The sequence below is a fragment of the Stegostoma tigrinum genome, chromosome 14 (assembly GCF_030684315.1).
Source record: "Stegostoma tigrinum isolate sSteTig4 chromosome 14, sSteTig4.hap1, whole genome shotgun sequence".
Taxonomy (NCBI): domain Eukaryota; kingdom Metazoa; phylum Chordata; class Chondrichthyes; order Orectolobiformes; family Stegostomatidae; genus Stegostoma; species Stegostoma tigrinum.
In genome coordinates this window covers 56,192,762-56,209,209 of record NC_081367.1, presented here as the reverse complement: position 1 = coordinate 56,209,209, position 16,448 = coordinate 56,192,762, and the positions used below count along the sequence as shown (strand labels likewise).

The 16,448-nt window shown below is 40.8% G+C and overlaps 1 protein-coding gene across 1 annotated transcript; it reads right to left on the bottom strand.

The window, feature by feature from the left end:
* Positions 1–2,246: 2,246 nt before the first annotated feature.
* Positions 2,247–16,222, bottom strand: LOC125457759 (extracellular calcium-sensing receptor-like). Its single transcript, XM_059650835.1, is given in 9 exon segments — positions 2,247–3,139; positions 4,784–4,910; positions 6,542–6,745; positions 7,572–7,635; positions 7,637–7,765; positions 7,859–8,215; positions 8,217–8,377; positions 14,167–14,239; positions 16,206–16,222. Coding segments are annotated over 9 exon segments (2,025 nt in total).
* Positions 16,223–16,448: the final 226 nt, after the last annotated feature.

Below are 16,448 nucleotides of genomic sequence, written 5' to 3'. Positions count from 1 at the left end.
ATCAGTTAAATTCAAATTTCAGCCAGAACAGGATGAGAACTCTGGCCCTAGACATCATCTGCACCTGCACCCCATGTCTCTTTGTTCGGCAATAATCCTTAGGGGCCGATCATTAATTCGATAATCCTGCACTGATTTATCTTGACAAATCATGCAACATCTCATATTTATCTAAATTAAATTTGATCGGCCCCTCCTCAGCCCATCTGATTAAGTTCCCATTCAATTCCAAGATAACCTTCTTTACTGCCCACTACCCAACCAATTTTGGTACTGTCTGCAAATTTACTAGCCAGGCTTCCTAAATCACATCCAAATCATTTATATAAAGATGAAAAGCAGTGGACCCAGCACTTATTCTGTTAGTACACAACTGATCATGGGCCTCCAGTCCCAAATAAACAACCCAGCATGCCACCTTCTGTGTCCTCCTTCTGGTGACAGACCATCAAACAACTCATGGGAGAAGGCACATTCACAAATCTCCATCCTCAATAATGGGGAACACCAGAACATTATCCCAAAAAGTAATGCTATACCATTTGTAAAAATCTTCATCTTGGAGTGCCAAATGAATGATCATTGTCCCCTCAAATCTTCAGCAATTCAATTCCAGAAATGGTTGGAAGCACCTGATACTGCAAAGGATATGGGCTCTGACAACATTCTGGAATTCGTGCCAAAGATTCATGCTCCAGAACTTGCTGCGCGCCTCGTAAGCGGTTGCAATGTAACAACACTGGCATCTACATGATAATGTGGAAAATTGCCCAGATATCATCAGTACACAAAAATCAAGATAAATCCAACTCGACCAATTATTTTCACATCAGTCTATTGTCGATCATCAATAAAGTTATGGGTGATCCTCAACAGTGTTATCAGTCAGCACTTGCTCAGAAACAACCAGCTCACTGACTCTCAGTTTGAGTTCCACCAGGTAATTCAGCTCCTAACCTCATTATATCTTTGGTTTTAAGGGACAAATTTGCTGAGGTGAGGTGAGAGTGGCTGCTCTTGTTAGCAAGTGAACACTGGACTTGGTGTGGCATCAAGAGGCCCTAGCAAAACAAATGGGAATCAGAGGACAAAATTCCCACTATTTGGAGTTGGACTGGCACGTTTTAAAATGGCTGTGGTTGTTGGAAAACATTCATCTCGATTGCAGTTCATCTACAACGGGTCCTTCAGTGTATGCCTTAGATGCAACCATTTCAAACTTCACCAGCAATGAACTTCTCTTCACCATTACGTCAGTGATTATTGCACAATGAGCAGCATCTCCTTAGACGCTAAGATAGTCCATGTTCAAATGTAGGAAGTGCTGGGCAATATACAGACTTCGGTTGAAAACTGGCAATTAACATTTGCTTGGCACCATCCAGGACAAAACAGATTGCTTCTTTGGTGTAAAGGTGTGAGATGAGTGAGGTGGGGGGGGGTGGGGGAAGCGCATGGAACACTGTGCCAAAAAAGGTGAGATAAAAAGTTGAACTTCAAACAGACTTATCTGTCCTTCATAGTGAACCATGATAAGTTAACATGCAGACAGACAAGAAATTCTGAAAGCAATTAATATATCAACCAGTATTATATGAAGATTTTAGTACAGGAACAAATATTTATTGCTGTAAATATATAGAAAAATTAGTGGGAATGTACCTGCAATTTTGTGTGTAGTTTTTCGTGATTTTCTGTAGAAAGATCAACTTGCCATAGAGGGAGGGGAATAAAGGTTCATCAAACTAATTCTGGTTTGGATGAATTGTAACATTTTGAAATATTAAATAGACTGGATCGCTTTTATTCTGCGGAGTTTGAAAAAATTATGATGCAATTTCGAACAAGAATACAAATTTCTTGTATAGATCGACCGGATAAGATGTTTTTCTTCTAGAATGGGGATCCAAAACCAAGAGAAACAGACTTCGTCATTATTGTGGAGGACTCTCCCTCGATGTTCTAGTGTGGTTTTCCAGACAGTTTAAGTTTGTTTTGCCTATCAGAAATACGCCGTACTTACGTGAAAGTAAGAAAAGTGTGACAATAACATAACAGAGTTACCATTCCCTAGGATCTCTGTAACCAGACATTCCTGAGGGAGGCAACTTCACTGCCTGAAACATCTAAAACATTAACATCAGCATGATTGGGATGCATTTCAACAATAATAATCTATTCCCAGTTTCCGAGGGTGCTTTTGCCAGCCGATGTGTTTTGTCTTTATTGGTCTCAAGTCTATCTGATTAGGCGGTCAAGTGTTTTCTGGTGTTTTCTTCTGGTTTTAACAAAATAATATAACATTTTGGAGTAAATATGCAGATAAGCAACCCAAAGCTCGATGTTAAAATTGCAAACACTTCCACGGCCACTGTATATTTCCCATGGGTGCTTACATAAGCAGGGATAAAAGTTAACCACACAGCAATGAAAATGAGCATACTAAATGTTATAAACTTCGCTTCGTTGAATTTGTCTGGTAACGCTCGGGCCAAGAAAGCTAAAATTAAACAAAAACAAGCCAGGAGCCCAATGTAACCAAACACACAGCAGAAAGTAACCGGAGATCCCAAGTCGCATTCAAGGATAATCTTTGCACTTTGATATTTGGTGTTTTTAGCTGGGAGTGGGGGAGAGATTACCAACCAGAACACACATATTATAATTTGAATCAATGTCGAGAAAAAGACAGTTGACCTTTGTTGTTTGGGTCCGAACCATTTCATAATATATCTGCCGGGCAGAGTTGCTTTAAATGCCATTAGGACTACCAGAGTTTTACTAAGAAGACAAGAAATACATAAAGCAAAACTAACTCCAAACACAGTGTGCCGCACCATGCATGACCATGGTGATGGCTGTCCAATGAATGCAGTGGAGCACAGAAAGCACAGTATTAATGAGATTAGTAGAAGAAAGTTTAGTTCCGAATTGTTGGCCCTGACAATGGGAGTATTTATGAAATTTAAGAATACAGCTGCCACAGCCCCTGTGATACAAGCTCCAAGTAGTGAAATGCTCATCAGTGTTATTCCAATTCCATCGTGAAAGGAGAGGTATTCATTTTCCTTTGCAATACATTCATTTCTTTCATCGTTTGACCAGTGATGTAATGAACACTTGAAGCATTCAACAGAATCTGCAGAGAATGATAGAAAAAAAAACGCCATTAGAACGGTTGTTCCTTCTCGAATGACCCACATTATTCTGTCACAAGTCTAGAACAGTCTAAAGATGGATCGGTTGTGGATTCACCATGAATTCCAGATAATTATCAACCTTTCCTTGAAACTGGAAACAAAGATCGGGCACCTCACGAATTGCTACCTTTGGTTTTGTGCCCGATAAACTTCAATAGTTCACGTATTTACAATTAAGGCTAAAAAAAAGGCTTTGATCAGTCTGCATTTGGAACATTATGAGTAGTTTTGGACCCGTAACTGACAAACTTATGCTGACCTGTGAAGTGGTCCAGAACACATTCATAAATATGATCCCAGAAATAAAGGGTTTGCCACCTGAAGAGTGATAGAGGATTCTTTGTCTGTACCTAATGGAGTTAAGAAGGTGGGGCGGGGAGGGGGTGGGGGGGTGCGAAGATCTCGTTGAAACTGACATAATACTGGAAGACCTGAAGAAAGTGAATCTGGAGAAAATGTTTTCGCTTGTATGAGAGACTAACACTCAACTGCACAGTCTCTGAGAGAAGGGAGGACGCTTTGAAATGATGATGAGGAGGATTTTCTTCAGTTCGAGGCTGGTAAGCCTGTGGGACTGGATACCGTGAAGGGCTGCGACGGTCAAAGCATTGAGTGTATTTCAGAGTTTCTTGACCAGTAAGGGGATTGACAGTTATGTGGAGAAACAGGAGAATGGGATTGAGAGCCACACCACCCACGATTGAATGGCGGAGCAAACCCAACGAGCCGAATTTCCGAATTCTTCTCCTATATTTTATAGTCTGATGACAGTAAAACTTGAAATTTCGGCCAGAGTATTTGCATCTTGGTATGGTCATTATTGTTAACGGCAGCACTTATTTGCTTTGAACAATGTGAAGCGCAATTGAATATTTATATAATGGATCCATAACACCAGTTCAGGGGAACCTATTTCATGTTAAGCAATTTTTGGCATCGCTTTTATTGCTCTATTATCTGTGTACAGGGCACAGCGATTTCTGCACTTTATTTACAAACCGCCTATGATCTGTGCATAAACCTATGAACTGTGTCACTTGACATAAAGACAAGAAGATTGGAAGGATGTTTCCTCAGAGTCTTACCAGTCGGCAGAGGGAATGCAACAGGCGATGAATGTTGTTGCTCCAACAGGGAACACTATGAATTCTGACATAACAATTTTATACAGAAGGGCACTTACGTCTGGAGACGAGTTCCAATTCAGCAAAACATCACAACAGATTCCATGATAACAACATTGATACAAAGCAATTTACAGCAGCCTGAAATCTTGAAGTAAAGCATCAAAATACCAAACATTTCTCAGGTGTCAATAATGGGAAATGCAGGGATAGAGAAGGGGCTTGAGGTAGAGGGTGGAGCTGGGTCTGGGTAGGATGCTGCTCGGAAGGTCAGTGTGGACTCAATGGTCCGAATGCCCTGCTTCCACACTGTAGGGATTCTATGATTTAATCTATTGCAAGGCATACTTATGGTCCAAAGCTGCATAACTCAATGCTGATTAATTTTAACTGATACAATCCTCATTGCTCACACAATATGTTTATTACTATAGAATAGGGAGAGTTGGTCAATGATACGTACCTGTTTGTTACTAATTTCCCCATCAGCACATGGTAAACAATCAAAGCAGCAAATAGGCTCACCCCTCCGAGTTGCTTTCCTTGTACCTGTTGGACAGCTGTCACTACAAACTGACACTGGTACCTGCAGAGGAGTGAAAATGCAGTTATTGCTCTTTTGACCCATTCACATAATGGTCAAAGTATCAATGGTTGTTTGAGTACATGACTTCATCGCCATTTACTTGGTATTTTTTCCTAGATATTTCCCCTGGAACGTCGGTGACATTAAAGAAGTTTATAAAATCATAAGGAGTATAGATGAATAGCCAAGTGCTTTTTTTTTTGCTACAGTGTAGGGAAGTCCAACACGAGAGGACATCTTATTTCAGATAAGAGGGGAAATATTTAAAAGGGACCGAACGAACAGCATTTTCATACAGATGGAGGCGCGTGTATGGAATGAGATGCCAGAGGAAGTGGTGAAGGTTCGTGCAACTACAATATTTGAAAGGCATCTGGATTGGTCCAAGCATAGGAAGGGTTTAGAGGAATATGGGCCAAATGCTGGCAAATGGGACCAGATTAATTTAGGATATGTGGTCGGCATGAACAGGTTGGACTGCAGTGTCTAGTTCCAATCTGCACATCTCAATGACTTTGCTCGACAGCATAAATTATCTGTAGAGTAGAAATCCAGGTGAATAGCCCTGACTCTTACTAATTAACTCTTCTGGACATATTCTGTATTCTCTTCTGAAAAAACATGGGTAAAGTATATAGTTGATCATTTTGATTCCTGGGGCCAGCATTCAAACATATGTGGTGAAAGGTGGATAGTGCAATCTCCAACATCTGTAGTAATAATTTTCAGCTGGAATGTAATACATTTTTATTTCCAACATAATACGTGCATGATAAACAGCATGCAAGTTAAGGCATTTTGAAACTCGGAGGACGAGAAGAATCCATAGCGTAGAACCTTGCAGGGTGAGAGGAATTTCCTTGCTGAATGCTAAAGTAAGGATTCGTGTATTTTTTTTTAACTGGTCACACACTATATGTGAAGTAAAATATATTGAAGAATGTGCACCTGATATATTCCCGAGGGATTAGGGATGGATGCTATCCCGTTTAAATGTTCGACTGTCGTCAACATAAACGAGGAAATATAATGATTGAAAAATGCTAAGCAAAGCTAAAAATATTCAGACTAAAAAAAGCTAAGAACGGTGGATGCTGGAAAACAGGAACTAATTCAGAAATTGCTGGAAAATATCACCAGATCTGGCAACATCTGTGCAGAGAATTCAGTGCAAACACTTCCGTTTCAGTGACTCTTCCTCAGAACTTTAAGAGCGTACACTTTGGGCAGTAATTGATTGTAAAATGGAGAGTTGTTACAGTGCATTCATTAATTACCGTATTACTTTCTCTGCAACTAACAGCAAGGAGGAAATGGTTTATTGATCCAAAATAATTTGTTCACTAAGTTTAATGCCACAACGCAATTCTGGATAATTTGCAAGTGGCATTTCGCATAGCAAAGGCAATATATCATTCACCAATTATCCTGTTGATGTTGGCCAGTGCGATGATAATTGTCTTCTTCAGCACCACTAAATTCATTACAATTAATGGAATAAAACAAAATTAACACTAACTCACTTGTTTCATTAAGAGATCAGAACATTCTGCGGAGATCAGAAACCTAGCAAATATCTCACACTCGTATCTTCAGAAGACTCTTACCAAATGTTGATGTCCATGCCAGACGATGGTGCGTTCATCCAACACAAGCTTTTCTCCTTCTGGCAACGCTGCATCATAAAAACCAACCTTTACAAAGTTAACGGACCCATCAGCACTCCTTTGCCAGTTTATTAGGTCATATGAAGCCATTGGAGCTCCATTACAATCAAAGCTTACTTCTTCACCAAATTTATTCATAAACGTGACTTCTTTACGATAATGCAAAAGCTTAACAAAGACATAACATGAAATATATTTGAATTACGCAATTACTTTTAAAAATTGAATGAGTAATCATCAGTAGGACACAGTAATAATAACGAAGTAACTGGACTGCTTCCCAGATGATTGCGCTAATATTTAAGGGCATGAATTTGTATGACGCCATTGCAGACGTGAAATTTGGATTAGTTTCTCTTTTTAAACAAAAATGCGCACTTTAATGGTAGCTGAATTCAGACCATACGTTAATTACCCTAAAAATTTCATTGTTTTACTAATGTCTGCAACCTTCACCTGTTATGATCCACTCATGGATCCAAAGGTTCTTAATTGCTCTCTGTGTCATCACGGATAACTGTTCAGGGCGTGCGCTACAGCATAAAGCTTTTTGTAAGCATTGTATGAAACCCATAACCAGAGGTATTCCGTAAGCCGTGAATAAATAATGAATATTATAAAATCGAAGAAACCTTCCAATGACTTTATGTAACCATATCAGGCACTGTGCTACATTGTTTGTGAATATTTCCTATTTGTTATCGAGTCGTGGAAAAATTCTGAAAGTACTTTAGAATTTCATAAGATTAACACTGCAGCAGATAATACCTTCCGTTATCAGTTCTAAAGGTGTAACTAGTATGCTCCAATGTTTAAACACTCACCAGAAATGGAATGAAGTGTTATCGAGAAAAGGCTAGAAAGTAGATTGTGGGATTATCAGATCATCCATGAATGGCGGAGCGGACTCGATTGGAATTTCTACTTCAGAACTAGAACACTTGGCAGATTTGGTTTTGCTTATTCTTAGATTAGAATACAAAATACCTCTTACCTGCCAGTGTACGATGTTTGATCTTTGGCCGCATGTTTTGTTTAAAAACGGTCCTTTTCCATTTATGTAGGATTTGATGAAGGGCGTGTGCTACAGCATAAACTGCTTTATAAACATTGTACGAAACCCTTAGCTGTGACACGTCAGTGTATATGTTCTTAGTTAAATTCAGATCCTCTGATCCTGTACATGGTCTGCCAGAAAATTGCCACTCGTTTTGCGGAGAGGTTCTGTCACGTTCCCTTACTTCACAACCGAAAACCTCTTGCCAAAATTCCTCAACAAACGGGTTTTCTGGTGATGTGGAAGGATGAAATTTAACTAAAAAATCTTCGAGTCCTGGAATCTCCGCTTTCCTGATTCCAAAACCAATTGTGCCAGTCAAAATGTCCTGACTTTCTTTTGACCATATCAGGGATGAGGTGACCCAGGCTTCGCTTGCGATCAATTGCAAATCAGTGATGTTTCTCACTTTGAGTTCTTGAATTAAAGAGAAAGTGTAGCTTTCTCCGCAAAACAATATGATCACTTTTGCAGAGGATTGTATGATTATATCTGCAATCTTTGACATTCTGTCACGAGCATCACCCGAAGAGATGAATTCCGTATAGGAGACGCAGACATTAGAGTTCCAGATTTCATCAGTGAACGTTGTCAACTGCAATAATGCCAATCCAGCTCCATTTGAAATAATTTATGAGTCTCAACAAAGCTTTGATTTGAACGGCATCACTGGCTACTGTTCTGAAAAATGTTGGGAACTCGTTTTTGTCACTGAGACAGGCACAGGAAGCAAAATAACTGATCTGTAACGTTAACAGACATTAATGAATTTAATAAGTTCAGCAAGGAACATGTTGTTTATGTTTTATCCTAAGTCTCTACTGGAACTGAATTTAAACAAACCACACGCCAATATGAGACACCATTTCTTCCTCCATCACGAATTCCTCATGACCAGGTGCCACAGAAGACATTGATTTCTTGTTGTCTTCGTTATTTTCCGATATGTCTTTAATTTATCTCACTTTCTTCTCAAGATTTCTGCCAATGAGAACAATCTCATACTAAGATGTCTGGAGTCTTTGACATTTCAAAACCATCCAAAGCATCTTCTTTCAGCCTTCGCTAAGGAAAACAAACACAGTTGTCTCATTGTATTCGCCTAACTGAAGCCCCCAGCCTTAAAACCAGACTGTTAAATGGTTTCGTAACTTCTACAATTCTGCTCTTTCCCATTCCCACTCCCAAAGTCTGTTATCCAAGATCGGACGCAACACCCCAGTTGAGGCAGAACCAGTTCTTCACAAACATCTGCCATAATTTCCTGGCTTTTGGACTCTTGTTTCTCTTTGCAAAACCCAGGATCCCACTTGCCTCGTTAACCGGCTTTCAAAAAATCTCGTGGTACATTCAAGGATTTGTGCAGATATGCCCCAATCATACTAAACTGGTTAAAGTATAATTTCAGATATTGCCTGTGCGAGAGAAATTAGTAATGTCAGAAGGATATCCCAGCATGCAATTTCAAGAACAAAAGAAACTGCTGAAGAAACCGAACAGGTCTGGCAGCAGAATTCAGAGTCAATCTGATAGTCCAGTGAGTTTTATTTCGAAATGCCATTTCAACAAACTTGCAAATGGATCTTTCGGGTTTTTTTTCATTTCCTTTCCTCGTCCCGTTATTTCAGTTTATACAGTGATACAGCAATTTTTAAGAGTGCAAGTATCACAAACACGACCAGTAGAACCGGCGCAGAGCTGGCGTACCCGGCGTTTTGGAAATTAGATCCTGAATTATTCTGGTCACTAGCTGCAATGTTGGGAAATCTTCGTGATTAACCCTGATTTCAAGAAATGGTGGCCCGAGGTGGCAGCCCTCTTCATATGTGTTCTCATTCGATCGCTTGTCGGCCAATGGAGGAAACTGCCTTCATTTACTCAGCAGGATGAATGAAGGAAGGAGGGACATCCCTGAAGTTCCCAGACATTGCATCATTCGAATAAAGGAAGGGAAAGATTTAGACGCAACATCACGTGCACCAAACGACAGCACGGGAGGTCAACTATCGACGAACGTTAAGTGGCCAGCGAATATTAAACAGAAATAGCAACACAGATTAAATTGTTTCGGCCACAGGTTTCGTATTATGCGTCGCCATTTTGTTTCATTGCAACGATGAGATGTGAGGCACTTCAAAGTACATCAATGTTCTTGAAAATGAACTAGGATTAACAGACAGTCAATCTTTCAATTTACAAAGGGTCTCGCTGAAGTTTTCTCGGTGTAAATGTCTTGGACGTCAAAAGATAAATATCAAAGATTCACTAGACTAGTTGGCAGAAGTGTGGCAACGTAACTCAGATCGAAACTGTACTTGGTGGCGGGGGGGGGGTGTGGGGGCGAACCAATAGAACTGCTGATGCCATGACTCAGATGCAAAAATAGATCTCTTGGGAAAAGCACGGCAGGTCTTTTTGAGTGTTCATGAAACTTCAATTTAAAAAAAACTTGATATTTCCAGCAATATCATAAGCGAAGTCTTATTATTATTCAAGCTTCACATTCAACTTTATTTAACTTCAAATCTATATTCGGAGCAGGTCTTGCACTTAAATTTAATTTAATCATGGAAGTTTGCTTTCAGAATTGAGATGCTACCAAAGCACAAGTAGAAATATTGGACACAAGGTCAAATGCAAAAATGACACAAAATGATTCGTTTTATTTTTTACGTTTTGGGGAAACTCGCTTCATTTAGGAAAAATTAACCGAATATTTTGTCAATACACATTGTTTCTTCTCAACCTTTCTGTGAGTCAACGCTGAAATATCCTGAAGCTTTTTTAAATCATCTGGAATTACTTTCCTCGGAAACGGGCTTAGGTTGCTCATTGGGTAACTGTTTCCTGCGGGACTTTGCCGAGATTGTGCAGGTCACTGAGAAAGATCCCGCAGATAAATTCTATATATTAGATTCCTAGTCGATGTGAACATTGTCATCATTTAAGCTTCCGCATTAAAAACTCTCCAGGATATGGTATGCGAATTCAAACATCTGAATTTCTAAAGGCCCTCTGGCCCGAAGTAAACAAATGGTATTTTTATGACAATAATCATTGGTTAATTTTAGAGAAGGGAAACATTACCCATTTTCGTATATCTTTAAACAGTTAACAACAGATTAGGATGAAACACTTGCTTGAGATCGCACTAGTGAACCCTTCCGATAGAATGATCAACTGTCGGAACATCTATGGTTGGAAGTGCCGAGGTAAGATGGATATAGGTGAGAGTAGTATCCATACTCTTGGAAATGACACCAATCGAATGAGACCCAAAACCGTGGAGGAACAAGATTCTCCAGCTAGAATTCTAATCAAAGCTGCAAAGTCACTTCAAATGATCTGAACAATATTTGGCCCTGAAGCAACATTACTAAAACAGATCACCTAGTCATTTTCACCGAGCTGCTGGTGGGAACTCTGCGCGCGCACGCCTTTGCCCCATTTTCTACATCATACTTGGAGACACATTTCGGTAGTATCCGGACCTACCTCTCACCTCCTATCCCTCCACCTTTGATGTGAAGAGGACCACATAAATGTTACTTCATTCACTTCAAACATACAACTATTAAACAAAGCGGCCAGCAGAGGTTGGTTTATTACTCACTCTCGGCAGCGCACCTCTTCCGGTTTTGTCTCTAACGAATTATTCCGCAGTGTTGTTCTAGAATGGACAATGAATAATCCGCCAAGGACAACATCCCCACCCTTCATTAATCCCCGAGTGATGAACTTATCTTGAGGTCTACAGGATGGTTCGCCTCCAGAACTCCCTTCTTCGAAAGATATTAGCAACAAAATTCCCAATATGGTATTCAAATGCATCGTAAAATCCACTTAAGGACTGGCTAACGATCGCTTGAAATAATTTCTTATAAATTTACTCCGCAAAAAAAAGATAATTATGTGTGCATGATGGGATTGGAATATACAGATATCTCACCGTTGTCACCCAGAGAATCATGGTAGATTAACTCCACTGTTCTTGTCAAATAATTACATTAGGGATTTTTGCCCCAATTCCCGTAGCTAATATGATTATACTGGGAGCCTAGTCAATTATTATTCCTTGAGGAGTAGATGCAGGCTCTTATTACCGTCTACACGGCATGAATTTATATAACTGTGTGGAAAATGCTGACCGTCCTTTGATTAAATTGAAATGAAAAGCAATTTGAGAGGCCGTTTTCCTAACTTTCCACGGGGTATTGCGTTTGACTTTCTTTTCTTAGAATTCCGACAATGTGGAACACCTATAACGCACCTATTCCTGAACGCTATGGGCAATTACGCAAGGCCAATCAACCTAGCCTGCACATCTATTTGAGCTGTGGGAGGAAACGCAAGCAGACCCGGGGAAAATGTGCAAACTCCACACAGATGGCCGCCCGAGGGTGGAATCGAAGCGAGGCTCCGGGTATTGTGAGGCAGCAGTGCTAACCACTGAGACGCCCATTTTCATTTACGCGACTCCTGCTAATTACTTTGATATCCCTTCATGATATCGTATAGTAGACCAACAAAGTTCTGTCCATTGTAAACCATTCGGCTCTCTGAACCGACGGGTAGAACACATTGCCATGCCCTCTCCACTTGACATTCCAGCAATGCCAAGCAATCCGTATTTAACTCCGAATTCAGTTCGTTTTTAGAAAAGTACCATTGAATCGCCTTGTAGAAAGCCATTTAGAAAATATGATCTGAACCATACTAACCAGATGAGTAAAAACGAAAAACAAGCACCACTCTGCCACAAGGCCTTCTTACAAAGAAGTTGCAGCTATGTTCTTGGGTTGCTGAAACTCCTAACAATACATAGATTATTCCTGCTTATTTCCCCAAATCGCTCCTAAAGTTGGCCTGAAGCGTAATGGCTCCTAAATAACCTGCTTCTCCGGCCTCTGCCAGTAACTACGATCCCATAACTTGTATTAATCTGTTTAATGTTGGCTGGAAATTTGACACGATATTGTCATCGTTAAAGTGTGGGGTGCATGTGATTTTAAAAGATATCCCAAATGTGGTGGAATTCTTTTGTTTTAACTCATTCTTGGGAAGTAGGAGTTGCTTACTGCATTTATTTCCCATTCCTGTTTACCCTTGAGGAGGAGTTGGTGAGCAGCCTTCTTAAACTACTGCAGTCCATGTGCTCAAGGTCGAAACTCAGTACTCTGAGAGTGGGAATTCCAGGATTTTGACTTCGCGACAGTGACAGAACTGTGATATATTTCAAAGTCAAGATCATATGTGGCTTGGAGGGAACTTGCCATGTGCTAGTGTTCCCATTTTTCTGTTACCTTTGTCCTGCTGGGTGGTGGTAGTTGTTGGTTTGGAAGATGCAAAGGTTCTTTAGGGAATTTTGGCAGTGCATCTTGTAGATAGTATATACTGCTTCTACTGAGCGTCAGTAGTGAAGGGAATGGATGCTTGTGAATTTGGTTCCAATTAACCAGGCTGCTTTGTCCTGGATAGTGTCAAGCAACTAAAATGTTGTTGGAGCTGCACGCATGCATGCAAGTTGGGAGTATTCCATCACACTCCTGACCTCTGCTTTGTTGATGGTGGACGGTGTCTGGGGAGTCACGGAGGCAGATACCCACCTCTGATCTACTGTTGAAGACATAGTATCTGTATAGCGAGTCCTGTTGGGTCTTTAGTCAATGGTAATCCCCAGGGTGTTGATGTGGGGGTTTCAGTGATGATAAAACAATTGAATGTTAAGGGGTGTTTGTTAGAATATCACTTATTGGAGATGGTCATTATCTCGTATTTATTTCGCGTGAATGCAACTTACCACTTATCAGCGCAACCCTGGATATTGTCACATCTTAGTGCAGTTGAACATGGACTACTTCAGCAACTAAGGACCTGGGAATGATCCTGAGCATAACAGTCATTGGCTAACATCTCCACTTTGGGCGTTATGAGGAAGGGATAGTCCTTGATGTAGCAGATGAGTATGGTTGGGCTGAGGACAGAACCCTGAGTAACCTCTGCAAAGATGTTCTCGAGTTAGTGTTGTTGTCCTTCAAGAAACGCAACCAACTTCCCGTGTACCAGGTATAACAGCAACTATTAGCGACTTTTCTTCTGATTCCCATTGATTCCAGTTTTGCTAGGGCTCCCTCGTACCACATTTGGTCGAATGTGGCGTTGATATAAAGGGCTGTCACTCTCACTTTCGATCTGGAGTTCCGTTATTTTGTCTGTGGTTGTGATGAGGTCAGAACCTGAGTGGACCTGGCAGAACCTAAGTTAGGTGTCAGTGAGGAAGTTACTGATCAGCAGGTGTTACTTGATTGCTCTATTGAAGGCATCGTCCAACACATTACTGATGATTGAGAATTAATTGATGGAGTGGGTTTCAGCCAGGTTGCATTTGTGTCCAAGAGATACCTGTGCAATTTCTACACTGTTCGGTAGATGTCAGCATTGTCATTGAATTTATAAATTACCAAGCTTACTTCCAAATCTACTTGTACTTATAAATATTATATTTGCCGGTATGATAAATGTGTCATATCACTATCACAGATATTGCCGCCGTACCGCCACGTACAATGTCACTTGTTGACGCCCTCAAGTTAACACGATCAGACCTATAAATGAAACAGTTAATAAGTAGGAAAACATCTTAAAGCGCGCGGAAGTTTCAACAACTGAAAGCAGACTTAGATAACACAGTGTGGAGCTGGAGGAAAACAGCAGGCCGAGCAGCACGAGAGAAGCAGGAAAGCTGATGTTTTGGGTCGGTGCCCTTCTTCAGAAATGCGGGAGGGGGAAGGGAGTTCTGAAATAAATCGAGAGAGGCTGGATGGGGCTGGGCAAGCTAGGTGGGATGGTGATAGATGAGTGCAGGTAGCCAGTGGTGGGGATTAGTCAGTGAGTTGGGCGGAGCGGATAGGTGGGAGAGAAGATGGACAGGTCAAGGAGGCGGGATGAAGCCGGAGGTGTGGAGATTTTGAAGCTGCTAACGTCGACATTGAGACCATTCGGTTGTCGGCTCCCAAGGCGGAATATAAAGTGCTGCTCCTCCAGTTTGCCGGTGGCGTTATCGTGACACTGCCGGAGGCCCAGGATGGGAATGTCCAGCCGGGAATCGGAGGCCGAGTTGAAGTGTTTCGCGACAGGAAGGAGTCGTCACTTGTCTCGAACACAGCGCAGGTGATCTGCAAAGCGACTCCGAGCCTCTAATACTTGAGGAGAACATTATTAAATTATCCAGGAGATCGGGAACTGATGATAGCATGTCGGAAATACTGCCTATCAGCACACACCAAGAAGAAACTCGAAAATGGTGATAACGGAAAGTAGATAATTGTCATTATCCCTTTGTGTGTATGCATAACAGCATTTTGGACTGTTAGATACCCATAGATTCCCTACAGCATGGAAGAAGACAATTCGGCCCATCGAGTTCGAACCGACCCTCCGATGAGCATCCCGCCCAGACCCACCCTCTATCCCAGCTCTGTAACCACTCATTTCCCAAAGTTAACCCATGCAGCCTGCACATCTGTAAATATTATGAGAAACTCAGCGAGGCCAATCCACCTCATCTGCACATCTTCGCAATTCTACCAGCAGCTGCTTTATGTGTGTCAAGATTTTAACGCAAAAAAATATAAACATTTAAAGGAATAATGGGCCGATAATCAAATTCTCTAATCCACAAATCATCATCAATGTGAATGTTCCCAAATTAATCCATCAAGGTTATCAATTTGGCTGATTTACTTCAATAAAGGACAAAATGTGTTTCTACCAGGGTTCATAATTAACAACAAAATAACTAAATTCATTGTAAACAAGCCTATACCTTTACGGTGACAAAATTAATTAATTGCTAATGCGTTGTTTTGCAACTTAACCTGTACCACATCATCACCCCAAGTATACACGCGTTAATTTACAAACAGGAAAGATGATTTGAAACAGGATTTGGAATGCAAAAAAAAAGCCAAGGAAATTTGTTTCTGACTCCAAATCACGAATTTCTTTTCGCACGCAGAGGTCTTTTGATTTAAACAATGACGACACGATGTTGTTCGCAGAGCAATGTTGATCTTTAATTCAACAAATGATCGGGCCTTTATTTCTTCGAAAATTCTTTTTCGTTTAGATTGTTTATGTTTTCTGCGTTTTCCAGTTACAGAGAGAGATAGTTGGCGGTGCTTCGTGTTTGCAAGTTTCTGTATGCTTCTCGCTGCACTGCACTCAGGTCTGTAAAATCTCCTTCTGGATTAGGAATAGGGTGAGGGTTGCATCAGCTATTTTTTCCCTGACTCAAAGGCTCCTGGTTCCCGTCTCTTCCACAGCGTAGTAACCGCACTTTCCCACTCGATTTTCAAATTTCAAAACTCGATAGGTATTCTAGCAGTATTCAATTTCCAGTTTATAATCCAAAAAGGAAACAAATATGCCCATGCTTACAACATTGGTCGGGAAAGAAATGTCGGATGATGCGCAGAGTATTTGCCAACTCAACAGAATTTATTGCAATACGTTACAGTGTAACTTTTTGTCCCTATAAACAACATCGCAGACAGGCAGTGAGCTATTTACCCTGTCAGTGAAGACATCGCTTGTCAACTATGCAATCTGTCACACTTTGCAATACCAAAAGAACTGTCTGACGAGAAGATCAAACTGGTTCAAATACGCATCACCACATTGCCACCAGTCCCGAAACTGGAGTGTTACAACCACAGTTTTGTCACCAGCTCAGAATTAGGCTGTAGAAAAAGCAGTCTGCCTTTTATGACGAACTGGAGCGGAATAATTTTCTTAAGAAACATTACAACAATA